At 39.0% G+C, this 18,346-nt stretch overlaps 1 protein-coding gene across 4 annotated transcripts in view; it reads left to right on the top strand.

Annotated features, from left to right (window-relative positions):
* The window catches only part of LOC122802493, a 230,403-nt gene that overhangs the window by 49,913 nt on the left and 162,144 nt on the right, over positions 1–18,346 (top strand). For all 4 annotated transcript variants that reach the window (XM_044072145.1, XM_044072142.1, XM_044072143.1 and 1 more), the window contains one exon: positions 10,988–11,185. In XM_044072145.1, the coding sequence (XP_043928080.1) occupies positions 10,988–11,185 (198 nt within the window). The remainder of the gene's footprint in view (positions 1–10,987; positions 11,186–18,346) is intronic.

Raw genomic sequence — 18,346 nt, 5'->3', positions numbered from 1 at the left:
AATAAAACGTCATGTATGTGTTGATACCTTCTAAATTCATTAGGTACTTCAGTGTACTTTTAATATTTGTTAAAACTGTAAAAGCACTTTGCCATCTCATAAATACTGTGCTGGTTACTTTAAGTAGCTTAGGAGCTGACACCACACCCATACTGTCTTGTTTTAGTGCTGACATCACTCATGACTGTTTACTTTCATTTTGTGCTGTTAGAAAGTTTAACACACTGTAATGGATTCTAACTGAATAACCTTCATTCAGGGGTGGTAAAATAAGAGTTCCCAGCTCGTGACCATGGCGGGAAGACAAAAACAAAGTAAGTGAAGTTTTTAGGGCTTTTTTAAACTGAACACCAGCTCATTAAATTTCTATTAGTTTTCTTAACATTAAGGGCAGATATACAAGCCAAACAGTTGTTTGTTAGTCAAAAAGGCACTTTTAGCATCAAAGAATAGATAATTACTTTTCAAGGCACAGTTATTAATATCAGTTTTTATATATTATTATGTGTATTAAATACATCAGTTTAGATATTTCATGCAGCTTAGTTTAAATAATATAAAAAGGAATCATGCTCATTTAAACACACCACATTAATATGTCAGTGTAAATACATCATATTCTATACTAGCAGTAAAAGGCAGGTAATTTATAAATGAACTATCTAAACATCATTTAGAGTTAGAAAAATCATAACTGTAAGTATTTACACTGTAATAGAGAAAGATATGTTACCTTGCTTTCTTTAGGGTTGTTTCCTTTAGTTATAAAATGTCCTGCTTATCTTGTATTTATATTGTTTCAAAGACTGACACATGTGTAAAGCATGAATGCTTTCAAAGAACTTTTTTGCCTTACAGAGCAAATAGAAGACAATAATGTCTGTGTTTTTCATATGTCTTTTATTGTTTCTTCTTCTTCTTGTCAGCAGTGCTCCATTCATTTTTTTCTAAGTGACGCTTAACCCCAAATTGGGAGAAATCCATTTCTTCCACATTATCCAAGGTTTTATTAGATTTTATTCGCTGAAAGATAAGAAACTGTTGCTTGCAGTGTCAAAAGTTTTAGGACCTTCAGTAAAAAATATTTTTATTCTTGCAGGGAACAGCAAGTGGACTTTAAGTTGTCTTTTTTTCAATTCCTTTATCAGAGGGAGACATTCTTTTCTTGCAGTTATAACTCCAGCAGAATAATCATTATCAAATCTGATTATGTTGTCTTTGTATTTAACTGGAGAAGTTGACCATGCTGTTTTTAAAATAAGTTCCTTGTCATGTGATGAAAAAAATGTTACTATTATTGATCTTGGGTGATTTTTTGATTTGATGGTTGATGAAGCAGCTCTTAAGGATCTGTGGGCTCTTTCAATTCCATAAGAAAGAGCTTCAGGCAATTTTAAAACTTCTGGTAACCAGGTAGTAAGGAAAGTCACCATGTTATCTCCCTCTGTTTTCTCTGGTAGCCCATAGATGCGAAGGTTATTTCGTCTGGACCTGTTCTCTAGATCCTCTCTTTTATTTTGTAATGAAGCATTTTGTTGTGATAAAAAATGTAGCTGAAGATCTTGTTCTGAGAGTCTGCCCTCAGTATCATTTAAGGATCTCTCTATGTCAGCTATTTCAGACTTCTGTTGCATCATTATTTCTTGTAGTTGCTGTATTTGTTTTGTAGATCTCTCCTCAAAAGTGTCCAGTTTGGTATTCATTTTGTCAAATTTCACTGACAAGTCTTGTATAGCATTTAATAAAGACTGTATCTCCTTTTTCATCATCTGGTCCTGTGTGGTATGCTTAGAAAAGCTCATTTTCAGTAGATTCAGATACCTTCCTTCTTGTTTTTGACAGGAAAAATAATGTTTAAAGCCAAATTTTTTGCACTGTAGACTTCTAGTGATATTAGTAGAAGTAATTCGACAAAATAGGTTTGTCTACAATATCTAGTTTTTAAAAATTCCTGTCAGAAATATCTTTTGAGTGCAGAGCTGAGAAAAGATGCTGCCAACCAGTCTACATCCTAGCCACACCCCCCGATTCATTGTCTTCTGAGGGCTCTTTGTCCTGTTCTTCACAGATGCCTTCACCTTTGGCTTATGGTTTTGATGAAGAGGAGCCTGTTAGTTCTGAGTCTTCTTTTGATGAATTGTCCCTTTTTGGACACAATTGCTAGGATGATGGAATACTTTAAGTGGGATTCCTCTCAAGTATCTGATATTCAGATACGATATTAGTTGCTTCAGGTGGATACTCCTAAACCATCGGCAGTTTCTCCCATGTTGGCTGCCCTGTTAGATGCTTTCATTGCTGCTTCCACGTCTTCTGATTCTCAGCCTCCTTCTCCTAAGAGACAAGACAGGTTCAATAAGGTCCCTGAGGATTGTCAGTTTTAATTTCAATGTCCTTCTGCTGATCCTGCTGCGGTGTCAGTCTCTTCTGACAAACATTCTACACCTTAGCCCTCTTCCAAACTTTTGCCTTCTGATAAGGAGAGTAGGGCAATGGAGAGGACTGGTAAGAAGGTTTACTCTGCTTCAACTTTGGCCTTTAGGGCTGTTCAATACCAGATCCACATAACCAGCTATGCTCTGGCCTTGATTGCTCAGGCTTGTCAGGTTATTTCTGACCTCCCTGTTTCTGAAGGCAAATCTTTTGCCTTATAGGTTCATAGGAGGTTACTAGGCTAATGGCCCTAGGGCCTGGAGAGCTGAGTGGCCTAGTGGGCTAATGCACTATGCTGTAGTTGACAAGCCTAGCCATCTAGATGCATTGAAGCTTTCATGGATTCATAGATACTTATAGGTTAATAGGTAAACACTATGCTAGCTGTACTGAAGGGCCTTTTTAAGCCTAGCCAATAACCCAAGGTGAGAATCAAACCCTATACCTTGTGCCTATCAGGCAAAGACCTTAACCATTAGACCAAACCTTCTATCCCTGGAACTTAGGGATGAGAAAGACAAAAATATGTTTTATGTCCTGCAAGGCTTTGCCTTTCTCTTAAAGAGACTTAAACATGTCAGCAGCAACTGTCCCCAAAAGATGTTTAATATTCAAAGGGTCATCCAACAAATTAGCCTTAATGCCCTCATGCAGAGACTGAATACCAAGCCAAAAATAATGCCTCATGACAGACCCAAAAGCCACAACCCTAGAAGAGGACTCAGCAGCACCATAGCTACACTTAGCAGAGTGGACATTTTTAGGTTCTGCTTCTCAAGTGGCTCACCACCACTAAGTGTAACTGCGATGATCTGATGCCTCTTCTAGGGAAAATCTATGTCTCCTTCTGTTAGAACTCATTCCACTAGTGCTATTGCCTCTTCTGGTGCCTTCTTCAAGGGGTTGGTTCTTGGTCTTCAGTGCATATCTTACAAGTTGGGTATGGTTTCTAGGGCCAGAGCAGGTTTTGCTGAAACTATTTCATGTGGGTTTGTTGAGGACTCCTCAGCCTTTTAATTCCCATTCTGTTTCTTGAGCTTTTTTTATACTCTCCCTTCTGTTTTGGATACTGCAACAGTGATATGGAAGGACATAGTACATTTGTGTAAAATCTTACCATACCAGTAGATGTCCTTCTCTTCACTGTTGCAGTATTGGCTCCCTCCCTCTAACCCCCTCTTGTTTGACCTGTTTTTTGTTTTTTATTCCCTTCATGCAGAGAGTTTACCCTTTTTCGTCTGCACTTGTTCCTTCTGAATGTGCATGGACTCCTTTGTCCTATGAAGACTGTTCTCTTTTAAGGCAATTTCATTCTGGGTAGTTGCACCTGTATATCCCGTTTATGCCCTACATTCTGTGGGGGAAGCATAAATGTGATGCACAGCACATACAAGATCATTAGGCTTTTGTATACTGGCCGAGCGTCGGGCTGCCCTGGGCAGGAGATCCCTTCTGTTTTTAATACTGCAACAGAAAAGAAAAGAACATCTACTGTTATGGTAAGTTGTTTACACAACTGTACTTTCTCTGAAACTCTGCATTCAGTTTGATATATTTTGAATATCACCATTGCCTTTTGTTCTCCATTCCTTGGCCACTTCTGAAGCATCCACAGGCAGCCATTTTATTGTCTTAATCTGCTTTCTGTTTGGAATAGTTTTGCCTCTTTTTGGACAATATTACAAACATCCATATGTAGTTATTCAGGTGTACTTTTCACTAGAACTAATCCCTTAAGTGTATCTTTCATCTTCACCATGTATGAACTGGGAATATTACTCGTGTCATGTGTTTCTGGATGCTTTGCTTGTTTTAATTTACTCCTAAACCTTACAATAAGAAGCTGACGGTCTGAGCCACAATCATCTCCAGTTTTTTTTTTGTCTAGAGCTCTTCCATCTCTGACTGCAGATTATATAGTGAGTCTGATTGTGTTATTGATCAGCTATTAGCATTGTCACCTATCTGTTTTTTTTTTTAAGACTTTCCAGAAATCAAATTGATATTCCGGTAGTCTGAAAAATTCAATACAAAATCTGGTATTCTGTTAAAAAAAAGAAACCAACTGTTGGAGTTTATTAAATTTGAAGATTTACAATGCTTTTTTTTTTTACAGAAAATCCATAGTAAATTAGTAGAAAGAAAGCATCACAAATGGGGAAAAAAGGACAGTCCTCCTCCCAGTGATGTGAACATGGTGATGTGGCACCATGAAATGGGCAGAGTGAGGGCAGGAAATGGGGTAGGGGAGGGGAAAAGGGTATGGACTTAGTCCAGTTTCAGCCACAATGAAAGGTGGCGACCTTATCATCTATTGATATCCATGTATAAAGCTGTCTTTTACTCTGTTGAAATAGTGTTTGCTATGACAAGGGCCAGTATGTATTGAGTAACAAGTCCTTTCATTGTTGTCATGGTAGCCCTATACCAGGTCAACATAATTTCCGCTTTACCCACTCCCCAGACATGTACACAGAGGATTTTCTCACGAACAGGGGTCCTAGTCTGTCCAGGTTAAGTCTCATAGGTGCTGGGGATGTCAGAACAGGTAATTAAGAGTGGACACAACTGATGGCAGTCTGCTGTGGGGAGAACAAAAAAAATTATATTGTAGGGACATGCAGAGATAACTCTGGATATATGTCACCAGGGACCTAGGCTGTAAGAAAATGAGATTAGTTGTGTGTGTCATTTCCTCCTGTGGGTGAACTGGCAAGTGGATAAGCATATTTTTTCCAATTAGTTTAACAATAATGGATTTTGTCATGATTCAGCGAATAAGTCTTCTAGAGGCTATGTAAAACATCTGTCTGTTGTAGAGGGGCTGCTATATTTTCTGCTTCCTTTAGAAGGGTCTCAGTAGAGGCTATTTTTAAGGTAGCTACTTGGTCTTCCATCCATATGTTTACCATGCTTTGCTAGCTGAATTATCATTATAAACCAAAAGTGGGGGGGGGGGTGCTGCTATCATTCAGGACATGGAGAGGATACTGCATATCCTCCATATTTGTAGCTTGATGTTCAATCCTGTTGTAGTGAATAAAAAAAAATAACAGTACAGACACATGAGGTTGCCAGCAGAACAGTAGAGGACAGAGTCCTTTTTCTAATAAGTCATACCTGTCTTTTCTTTTCATTATACATGTGCCTTTTTCTGCTGGTGAAATCGTGGGAATGAAATCGCAGTACATGTGATTGTAGATGTTAGGAATCATCATCATTTTTCAGGCCTCATCTTGTGGCATGGAGTGGATGGGGCTGTTGCACGTGAAGTGCTGTGAAATGTTAGCTGCTCACCCTGAGATAACCAGCAAGGTGCTCACTTGTATAACCCGGTATAATTACTATAATAATAAACACCATCTGCCTTAAATGAAGCATAGAAAGAGACAACTTTAGTAGCAGAAAGGAGTGTTCTCCAGTACCACTGAGATAGACGTTTCAAGTGTGATTTCTGTCATGCCAAATGAAAAAATTGTATTATGCTCCAGCAGACACCACTCTTAAAACTGAAGGTCTGGGTGTTTTTCTGCCTGTTGTATGCTTCGATCAGTTCCTCGTGGTAAATCTGAATATTATAGGCAAGAGATGAAGCTGTAGAGAGCTGTATCAGTACTAAATGTATGGTGCTGCAGCTGCCAAGTTGGATGTTAGGTGAATGGCAGTACCACTGAGTGACAACAAAAAACAGGAAAGAAGTCAGTCATCTGTTGTAATGGTGACTACCTGTCCTGTAGTTTCATATCCTACAAGATGATTGCACTTGCTCTGTGGCCTCATCTGCAAGTACTAAAATCTCTGATGGAATTCATAAATTCCAAAGCCCTAGATCAACTAATCCTTAGTCCCACCAGGGGCTCCAATATCCTAGACCTGGTCATTACAAACATGGGAAATCGATGCTCCACACCTATAGTCGCCCCCTTGTTGATCAGGTCTAATCATAAGCTAATCACCCTTGATATCCACATCACACCCCCACCCCCCAGTAAGGAAATCTCCGTAAAAACCTTCTCCAAGGCCAACTTCATGCTACTCAAGTCAGAAGTGACAAACTTCATGACACCCATGCAGACAGGAACTGAAAGTTTTACTGCTGAATCCTACACTAAGGCACTGTATGAGCACATTCACTCGTGCATAAATCGTGCCATCCCCAATAAAACCAAGATGCTCTCCTCCAAAAAAGGAAGCCAATCTAGTGGTCCCCTGCCATAAACAAACTTTACAACAAAAGGAAGAAACCATTGCAGAAAAGAGAAAAATCCCAGGATGCAATAAACTCCCATACCAGCCTCAGTAAAAAGCTGAGAACCCTCATAAAATCCTCCAAAGCTAGTTAAAAAAATAAAATTGCCAAAGATTCCAAAGACAACCACAAGGCATTCTATAACTATGTCAAGAATCTAAATGGCAATGCTCAGATCTGCTCTGAGCTACGACAGAATGGCATTAAATACACTGATCCCAAGGATATTGCCAATATCCTGGCAGATCGATTCAGTGCAAACTTCATCCCCCTCTCACTCCTAAAGGGCCCATCTCATTACCGAAAGATTGCCAAATTCCGATAATAACAGCCACACAGGTAAAAAAATGCACTCTCCAAAGCTAAGAATACAGCTTACATGCGACCAGACAACATCCCAGGCTGTGTACTACATGAGCTACAAAATGAACTGGCACCTCACCTAAGTGTCATGTTTAATCATAGCCTCACCTCAGGTTTCATGCCCACTGAGTGGCACACAGCTACAGTTATCCCACTCCACAAGGGGGGATCCACCTTGGATCCCGGGAACTACTGCCCCATCAGTCTGAGCCTGATCTGCTAGGCCATGGAATATATTATCATGGAACTTATAAACAAGACATTGGCAACCTTCAAACATTGGACTCCATGCAGTTTGGGTTCGTGAAGGGCTGAGCTTGCCTCCTGAACCTGATTGACTTATTTGAATCAGTCTCCAGAGTCATGGACAAGGGTAAGGTGGTCCACACAGCCTATTTGGACCTCGCCAAGGCCTTCAACATCATCCCCCACTCTGGAATCATAGATAAACTTACTAAGCTGGGCATTAATCCCTATGTCACTGGATGGGTTGCCAACTGGCTTACTGACAGAACCCACACTGTAAAAGTAGCCGACTCCAAATCCAGCTCCAGACAAGTAACAAGTGGAGTACCTCAGGGTTGGGACCGCTCTTGTTTGGCATCTACTTCTCTGAAATACAGGCCAACACTAAGGGCCTCTGGCTAAAAAAGTTTGCAGATGACTGCAAACTGGGATCCAGTATTGAATCCCCAAATCATGTGGATATTCTACAAAAGGACCTTACAGAAACAGATGCTTGGTGCCAGAGCTATGGGCTCAAGCTCAATGCCAAGAAATGTATAGTTATCCTCTTTGGGAAAAACATGTACCTGTGAATTACCACATAGGTGGCAGTACACTAAACACTGAAAGTGTGATAAGAGACTTAGGGACACAGGTGGACAGTGGCCTCACCTTTGATAACCACATCGCCACAACAGTCAGGAAATCCTTCTATGTGGCACACCTCATCACTAAGGGCTTTTCATCCAGAAAAAAGGAGGTCATTGTCCCACTGTACTCATACCTCATTAGACCCATTATAGAATACAATGCCACGTTTGGTATGTACCTCTCAAGACATCTGCAACAACTGGAAAGGCCGCAGAAATACCTTACTAAAAGAATCACAGGCCTAAAGCAGATGCCCTATGCTGACCGTTTAAAAAAACTCCACCTGTACTCTGTCGCATATCGTCTACTCAGAGGTGATCTCTGCTTAACATACAAGGCCATGTCAAACCCAGAGCTGTTGGACATGCTACACTTAAAGAAATCTCAATCCCTCAGAGACACATGCTCCAGGGATCTAAACCTTGTCCTCACAATGAACAAAACATGCTGGAGGGATAGGTTCCTGACCCAGAGACTCCCCCAGGACTCTGGAATAGACTGCCCATACATGTCAAGCCCTCTTCAGAAGGAACCTTGATGATTGGATGGGAAAGAGGAAATTCACCCCGGAGATCATGTCATTCGCCCTGCTAGACAGGGGTCCAGGGAAGTAAATTCTGTGGGAAGAAATATCCAGGGAATTGTTATGGCTAGGCTTGTATAGGCAAAACAGAGAAAAAAGGATAGCAGAAACACTCAATTAATTCTCTCCACTTTATTTCAGCAACAGCAAAGCTTTCAGGTATTCCCTTCAGTGCTAGTATAACAAAACTCAATTCTCCATTCAAATAAATAGGAGCAATAAAACATGTGACACAGCCCAACCAATAAAAACATGCCATATAAATTAACTAGAAAAAAACACAAATCTAAAAATAACTAAAATATAATTTTTATAGTATAAACACATCAACTGATATAATTACTGCAACTTTTGTTTTCTACATAAAACTGGTTTAATGCTTATCGAGTTATTGATACCAGGATATACGTCTGCTTGTAGCCTTGTAATCCAAGCATATTCTATGTCCTCAAGCATGTTATTAACATCACCCCCTCTTACACTCCTATGTACTACCTTAATCACTCAAAATTTAAAACTATGGTCATTGCCTTTTTCACTGATATGCTTAGCCAATGCATTAGTCAGATCTATGCTCAATTATACAATCTCTTAGTCTTCTGGTACTTTTTCCTACATAGAAACAAAGACATTTTTGGCACATAGCTAAATATACATTCTGTGCCGTATTACAATTGGAATAGCATTCAAATTTATAAACACATTTTGTAAGTGGATGTACAAACCTAGTTTCAGTGATAATGTCAGCACAACAGCTACAACTTGTACAAGGATAAGTTCCTTGTCTGTGTAACTCATTCATGGTCCTTCCTGTATGCAAGTCCTTGTAGCATAACCTTTGCTTTAAATTCCTTTCATTTTTATAAGCAAAATAGGGAACCTCATTAATAACCTGCTTAGGTTCTGGCATGGATAGTAAAATGTTCCAATTCCTACGTATGATGGCTTCCACTTCCTTAGACTTAGTATTAAAATTCATTATATATCCTAATCTATTGGTGCTTCTCCCATTTCCATTCCTTATATTGGTCCTACTACCAAAATAGGGGGTCAAACTGACCTGTCTTTCATTCCTAACCTCATCTGCTATTCTATTTAAATCAATTCTATCATAACCTCTATCAATGAACTCACTCATCATTACCGCCATCTGGTTCGAAAATGTACATTCATTTGTGTTCAGTCTACTAACTCTACTCAGCTGACTCTTCATACTTCCCCTAAAGACATGGGGGGCATGCATACTACGCCGGTGTGTATATCTATTTGCATGTACCTCCTTCCTATGAAAACTGGTATATAATCTATTTTCATCTTTCTTTAGGTTAATGTCTAAGTAGGTAAGTAATTGATCTGAGTAAGATAACTTACATTTCAAAAAGCTAGTGGTACTATCCAGGTATGCAGTAAAAGCTTTCAATTCATTAACATTCCCTTTCCAGACAAGGAAGCAGTCATCGACAACATGTTTGTAGAACAATAAATTAGGATTAACAAACCCTCCATCTGTCTCTCTCCTCTCTCTCTCTCTCTCTATATATATATATATATATATATATATATATATTGTTCTTCCCACTGGTTTAAAACAAGGTTAGCTTAAGTACATGAGTACCCATGGCCACTCCTGATACCTGCAAGTATGGTCTATTATCAAATAGAAATATATTATTTGTGTGTACATCAGTAATTGCACATACATTTTCTATTTGCCTAGCATACATCCCAGTATTAGAATTCAAAAACTGTCTTAGTGCTTCCAAGCCATAGTCATTTGGTATCATGGTAAACAAAGAATTTATATTGAGGATTACTAAGAGAAAATCAGTTCCATCATGTTGATTAAACCATACATATAGCTTTTCCAAAAAATCTCCTGAGTCTTTGATATAACTCTTAACGTGCAGCTATTTACTCAACAATTCCTGCAAACACATGGATAACGGTTCAGTAATCCAACCCCTCCCTGAGAGCCTAGTACCAACCTATGAACTTATGATACTTTGTAAAAATGAAACAATGTTGCTATACTGCTTACAATTATTTCTGTTCTTAGCTGTTACTCACTTCTTGGTTTACTTCTGGCTACAAGAGATTTTGTCTACATTCTGGAAAAGACAGTATATATATATATTTTTTTGTGACGTGATGAGTATGACATTAATGCATTGTGTTCTATGTATGTTAAATTATCCACGTTAGGTATATTTTCACAGAAACAGAGTTCTACATTTTCGTCTTTAATTACCCTTCATTTTCAGGGATTCTCACCCTGCTTATGGCATTTGAAGTAGTTTTACATGTGTATTAAGTTTTGTTTGGTCAAGGCATGAGTACTGATACTGTCTTTGTTTGCTTTTCACGAATTGTACGTTTGCTTGTTTCTTGACAAAAAGTGATAATGTATATGTAAAAATAAATCCGTCTGAACTCCTAAAAATATACATAAATGTCTTCTTCCCCTTATTTTTTTCTTGGTACAGACTGTGGATTATAAAGCCATGAGAAACAGTGAGGCATTTGAAAGTTACTGTGAACTAGCTGTACTTCTTCAACAAGTGGACTTAAAGAGCCTCACCAAAGAGGAGAAGCTGGCTTTCTTCATTAATGTATATAACGCCTTGGTTATCCATGGGCAGATTCAAATGGGAACACCCAAAAATGTATGGCAGAGGTACAAGGTAAGGGCTTGAGAAGGCTTGTAGAAGATTAAAATGTAAACAGTATCACAATACACTGTGGCAGCAAGGCATACAAATGCTAGAATCAAGGGTGGGAATAAAGACTGCAATAACTGAAGTTCAGTGTCACTGTACTTGAGAAAGTAGACACTGTAATCTCACTGGTACGGTAAGACTAAAAGAAAAAAAAACAAAGGAAGAAATGCACAGTGCTACTGATTAATGGGGCATTCCTAGCCTTAACAATGGTGACTCACCTCTGGCTAATGTTCCAGTGAATGAGACAAGCCATGTTAGGGTGGAATGAGTGTTCAAAAGACGTGCTTCTCCGGGAATAGTGCTGCCAGTCTACCTTTAATAATGCTTGTTGGGAAATCACCTGACAAACTGAGAAACATTTTGGAATTTACCAATGTCTGCTGGTGCAGACTCATAATCCTGCCCTCCTAATGACTTCTTGTTGCTTCTACATGTCACCAGCTGAGGTGGAAGATTGAGATCATGTTAAGGAGGTACCCTGATTGATATGTTCTCCCTGGCCTGACCTTTGTACTGATTTTTCTCAGCTGGAGGCAGAATGAGACCACCTTGCTACAATGTGGCACCATTCTGGATACAAACGTTAGTGCTGGAAGAAAAAAGAAGTATAGATTTGTGGATGGGTAATGTCCTATAAGGGTGAGAAATGGAAGCAATGGGGTGCAAAAGGTACCCAATATTTAGAAACAAAAAGTTAAAATTAGGGTTATGATTTGATGTACCTAGTTGTGTCATTAAAATTCATATCAACACAAAAATCATGCTGATTAACTTTTTAACTAGACATATGTAGGAACATAAAGGACATCAAGCAGCTAGAGTGAATCCAGAGGGAAGCTACCATGAAGACCTATGGCACGGAGGGGAAGGGATATGTCCAGACAGCGTAAGAACTAGAGGTCTTCTCAGCTGAGACCAGAGGAGACCAGGAGGCATAATATTAGTCCACAGGATTAAGTCAGAGAGATATAAAGGGATCATCCTGAAAGACAGGCATTAAATGGAAGCTAACTACAACCTGGATCTCTGAACGTAGTTATTCTCAGAGAGTGTTGATGACTGGAATACACTACAGGAATGAGAAATATAAGCACTTAAGACAACATGGAACAAATAGATAATGGGAGAAGGAGAAGGTAAGAATGGAAGAATGGTGGGAAGTAGACAACTAAATGTGCTCAAAGGACAGACTAGATAAGTTTATTGTTGCATTATGTTTTCTACCAGATGTAATGGAGCTACTTAGAAGAGCCTATGGCAGACTGTTTTCCTTTCTCTGAACATTTGGGTAAAAACACGTACACATACAACAGAGACACAAATCCAGTGATGCCTTATGCTCTAAATGGTACATCAACCGGTCATTCTGATGGACAGTTTTCAGCTACAGTTTTGGTTCAGAAGGACAAGGTAAATGCACAGTTTTGGTTCAGAAGGACAAGGTAAATGCACAGTTTCGGTTCAGAAGGACAAGGTAAATGCACAGTTTTGGTTCAGAAGGACAAGGTAACTGCACAGTTTTGGTTCAGAAGGACAAGGTAAATGCACAGTTTTGGTTCAGAAGGACAAGGTAAATGCACAGTTTCAGTTCAGAAGGACAAGGTAAATGTACAGTTTTGGTTCGGAAGGACACGGTAAATGCACAGTTTTGGTTCAGAAGGACACGGTAAATGCACAGTTTTGGTTCAAAAGGATACGGTAAATGCACAGTTTTGGTTCAGAAGGACACGGTAAATGCACAGTTTTGGTTCAGAAGGACACGGTAAATGCACAGTTTTGGTTCAGAAGGACACAGTAAATGCACAGTTTTGGTTCAGAAGGACAAGGTAAATGCACAGTTTTGGTTCAGAAGGACAAGGTAAATGCACAGTTTTGGTTCAGAAGGACAAGGTAAATGCAGTGCACATTGACACTTTAGATGAGTTGGTGTATTTCATGCTTCAGCTTTGAGCCCATTCCTTTTCATACTGGTGAAGGATTGCATTAACAAGCAGGTCGATTGAGACAGATCAACAAAGCTCCTGTATGCATTACAGTTGGCCTCTGAGCAACAACTTCAGCAAAGGATAGGAGTATAGAATGACAAACTGAAGGCACATGGAAGGGTAGGGAGTATAGATGAGATAGTTGTAATGGCAGCAAGTGGGAAAATATTGGAAGAGTCTGAGAAATGAGATAGAAGGGAAAACAGATTCACTTCTCCCAGATACTTAAAGTTGTTATTGAGGAGAAGGTTGTCTGAATAAGGAGGTCCAGTCTAGAATTAGAGGGGTCTGCAGCCAACTGGCACAAAGTGTCAGGGTAGTGTATGACAGAAGAATTCCAAAGAAGCTGAAAAGTAAGGTGTACAAAACAGGGGTGCAACCAGTGCTATATGGTACAGAAAATGGATCAGTAAAGGCAGAAAAGTTAAGGAAGCTAGAGGTGATGGAGATGAAGTGCCTGAGATGGGTGGTAGGATGCACACTGTAGGATAGAAGAAATAAGAACATCAGTGAGGAAGCCTTGAGCAGTGCCGATTCCAGAGAATGTCAAAGAAAACTGATTACAGTGGTTTGGGCACATGTCCAGGAAAGCAGGAGACAACCTGATGAAGAAGATTTGAGAGGGAAAGGAAGAAGGCAAGAGGAAACTAGGGCATCCAGCAAAGAGATAGATGGACCGAGAGGGAGAGAAGACCTGCAACAGTCAGGCATGGCTATCAAAGAAGGTAGAAGACTGGCATGGAATCAAGAGAGAGCGAGACAGTTGATGCAACACCCCAACACCATGTGGAAAATGGGGAAGAGTAAAATGATGATGATTGATGCTTTAGATAGTAAACTGGCATGTTTTGGAGGAAGCCAGAGTGCCCAGAGAAAATGCATGTAGGCATGGGGGAAAACTTCAAACTTCACACAAACAGTGGACCGTCGAGCTGAGGGGAGGAGATTATTTATTTTGGTGTGTGTGTGTGTGTGTGTGTGTGTGTGTGTGTGTGTGTGTGTGTGTGTGTGTTTATATATATATATATATATATATATATATAGACACACACACAAGTATATATAATATGCCACACACAGAGACGTACACATATACTCAGGTATGTATAATCTGTACAGCTGGTTTAAGTATCATATCTTGGTGCTGGTTCATCATAGGACAGAAACAGAAGGCTGGCATTTGCACACAGGATTAAGGCTATGAGCTGGTAATGAGATGTTTCCTGTGGCCCAGGGTTTGATTCCCTTGACCTCCATTTGCCTACCCGTGTGACTGTGAGCATGTCACTTAACCAGAGAACGCTCACAGGCTGAGTCTGAAAAAAGTCCTTGAAGATCAGTGTTCTACCCTGGTTAATAAATACAAATAAAATAAAAAATAAAGTTCCAATTTGATCGAGCTGCCCGGATGGTGACTATGTGGGAAGCTTTTTGGCAGAATGTGACAAACTGAAGAACATGTTTCTATGCTGTGGGCACGAATTTTGTGGGGGAAATTATGGATGAAGTTATTAGAAAGAGGCAATATGGTCTTTTTCAGACAATTTTAGGTACAACATCCGTACCACGAATTAGGAATGAAGACCCACAGTCTGAGACACAAGTACAAATTGAGGCTATGAACTATGAGGAGGTAGTTGTGGGAACTGGTAATAACATGGCTACTGGGTCTGCATTTATAACCACTTTTTCCACTGATAGTTGGGCCATAAAAAACATCCTGAACAAAAATTGGAATTTTCTTGAAGTGGATAGGGAAGTCAGAAAATATGTAGGAAATGGACGTGTCTGTGTATATAAAAAGGGACGTAACCTAAAAGATTATTTTGAAAATTCAACTGTCTCTAAACAATGTGGGTATATGTACAAATGTGGGAAGTATAAATTTTGCTCATATATTCTGGAAACAAGTGAAGTACTAATTAATGTTCTTAAAGTAAAGATTCTAGGGAAATATTGTTGTGACTCTGAAAGGGTTGTTTATTGTGCCGTTTGCCAACAATGTACTTGTTTTTACATCAGAAAAAGTGAAGGAAAATTGAAATAGCATATAGGAGGACACATCAGAAGTATTAGGGACAACCAAGAGCTGAATGCTTTAGCAAAACATAATACAGTGACTTGTAGACTAGGTTTCAAATTTGTAGTATTGGAGTGTGTTCAGAAAACGACTAGGGGTGTGCCATGGCCAGTACTGCTGGAAAAAGCAGAATTGTCTTGGCAGCTCCATTTAAATGCCAATTCCTGGCCTGATTTTAATGAGTCTGTCTCAGTTAATAGTGTTTTGAAGTTAAAATCACTTGATAGTTTTATGCATTTACAAAATTTTTATCATTTTTAAGGTATAATATACCACTACTGCTTTTTAGCAGTGGCATGCTGTCTTTCTATGGGTGTGTAAAAAGGAGGAGTGGGTGTGTAGTGTATACTGTTGATTGATTGGTGCTTACTGTTTTAACTTTGATATGAAAAAAAAAGGTGCCATTTTAGCACACTATTTAAACAACAGTGTAACTATTGACTATATCTGATGAAGTTCCTTGTAACTATATATAATTATTGGAACAAAAGCGTTTGTCTACGCTCAAACAACAAAACCCTGCTCTGCATAACCAAAGCCAGGGAAAAGTCTCTTCTCCCACACCATTGCTAGGGAATGGAATAACCTTCCCCAAAGTATCTCCTCTGCACCATCCATCTCACTTTTCAAGACGTACCTAAAGTCACACCTCTTGCAATCATGGCTTTGTCCCTGTATCACATAAAATCTTTCCTGCTCTCCTCCTAACCTGCCACACCTCATCTCCTCACTGCTTACCTCAGCTATTCTGTACTACTCAAATACTCCCAATCAGGAACTAGTATCCTACAAACTATTTCTCACACTATGACATATCTCCCGAACAGCATTATTTTCCAGATTCCATTCCTTCATTTGTGTGCTTTGTACTACCGATAGGGAATTTGCTATCTATATACCAACCTTGCTCAAATCAAACTAAGGTACGAAAAATCTCCTTGATTGTATATATGCCACTGTATAGAAATTTTCTGTCATTCGTGGATTATGTGTTGTTATATACAGACATGGAGCTCTGATTGTATATATGCCTCTGTACAGAATTTTTTTTTGTCATTTGTTGTATTTGTACTGTTATGTTATGGAGCTTTTCTCCCCGAGCCTCTGCTGTAAATGGACCTTGTCCCAGTCGGACTTTCCCAGTAAACAAATGTAAAATAAATAAAAAATAAATAAAAATCTACATTTCATCTGGATTTTATTAGATTTATTCTATGAATAAAGCTCTTCTATTGTCAAGTACTGGTGGATTTTACATTTGTTTCCAGCTGGTTCCTCTTTGCAAATTTGTTGGCTGTAATATTTTCCAAAGCATTTCTCCTTGGCAAAGTCATGAAGAAGTGAGAGGAGATCTTACATATAACTCAGTAGCAGCAGTCAATCTCTCCTATGCCAGTCTACTGAAAACAGAAAATTTTACTCCAATCTGTAGCTTGAAAGAACAACAATAAGGTGAACTGCAATACAGGCATGTCTTCCTCATCTCCTGTATGTCTTTAAAAAATCTATGGTGATAAAGAAGAGGCCAAGAAGTCTTCCTCCAATTTCTGAAACTCTGGAATTGCCAACTGTTCCAATTGAAAATATAGCTAAACCTAATAAAGACAGTCAGATTATAACTAAGGATTTACTGGAGTACTAAATAAAATGAATTACATGCTAGAAAAATTCATGATAAATACACAAGACAGGCCACAACAAATAGAGACACTTCAGAATCCATTCCAGTGCAATCCTGGACATTCCATGAGAATGGACAAGCCACATAAGGTAGAAGGGGGCATGATGGAGGAAACATTTAGAGATAAGTAATACTAGTCTCCAGTGTCAATGATGCAACAGGTGGCATACTCACTTTTGGTGCAAAAAGCTATGGTTTCTAGTCCCACAGCAAGTGGATCGATTGCTAATACTGCAGTGTAGCATAAGGGGGTGTGCTGACCTTTGGATGTGATATTAAACTGAGACCTCATCTGCTTGAGTTGGTGGTAGCTCAGGTGGATGTAAAAGATCTCAACGCACCTATCAAAAAAGAGTAGGGGTCCTTTATTTGTATACAAAAATAACTCTTTTATTTACAAAATATTTACATATTTACAAGTATTCAATATATATATTGTGGTGGTGTTATAGTTGTTGCCTTTGCAGTTGCCTGTCCCTAGTGTAAATTTGATCTGGGACACCCCTCCCAATCTGGTGTTCAATCTACTTAATACAGAGAGAACATTTGAGAAGGCCAACCCACTTAGGTTCTTAACCTTCTTGCACTTTAAAAAAAAATTTCACTTTATTTTGCTTTTGCCTCTTCTTAAAAATACTCAATTGTATTTATTCTGCTCCATTTATTACTGCTTGGTAGTAGCCTGATTAAATTGTAACTGTTACTCTAAGTCTTTTGGTTTTAGCACTTGGGCTCCAGACCAGTTGTTTTACATTAAGAAGGTTTGTGGTCTGCACTGTTGTGGCAGGACAGGTAGCTTACATCCTTCTAAGTTGGGAATTGCTGATTGAAGGCACAGTGTCTGTTATTCTAAAAATGTATTAGTTCTGCTTAAAGCACTTGGGCTTCAGGCAAATTTTTTTTCTTTAAGAAGGTTTGTGGTCTGCACTGTGGGAGGAGAGGCTAGATTCTGCCCTTCTGAGCTGGGAATGTCTGGTTAAAGGCTTATTGTGACTGCTTATTTGAACTGTTTCATTCTGAAATTGGTGCACCTTGGTTGCTGTAGCATAGACTAGATCCAGGCATCCTGAATCTAGTTTTGTTTGTATAACTTGGGCACTAATCCAGGCCATCTCTTTTGTAGAGGGTTCCCCTGCACCCTAGTGGCAGGACTGTGCAGTTAGAACTTGTCTGACTGAAGACTGCTGGAACAGGACTCAGTTTTGAGCTTTTTTACTGGTTAATTGAGTAATTTGTTTAAATCAGTTTGCTCGTTTTCTATTGTTATATAAAAAATTGCACTTTATTAATCTGCTTTTACTGTATTTGTGTTTCTTCCTAATTTATAGCTTTATTTTGCTTTTGCTGCCTGTTCTTAAAAGTACTTAATTACATTT

Source organism: Protopterus annectens, chromosome 5.part0 (genome assembly GCF_019279795.1).
Source record: "Protopterus annectens isolate FY-2018-M chromosome 5.part0, PAN1.0, whole genome shotgun sequence".
In the NCBI taxonomy this organism is placed as follows: domain Eukaryota; kingdom Metazoa; phylum Chordata; order Ceratodontiformes; family Protopteridae; genus Protopterus; species Protopterus annectens.
This window is presented reverse-complemented; position numbering and strand designations above follow the sequence as displayed.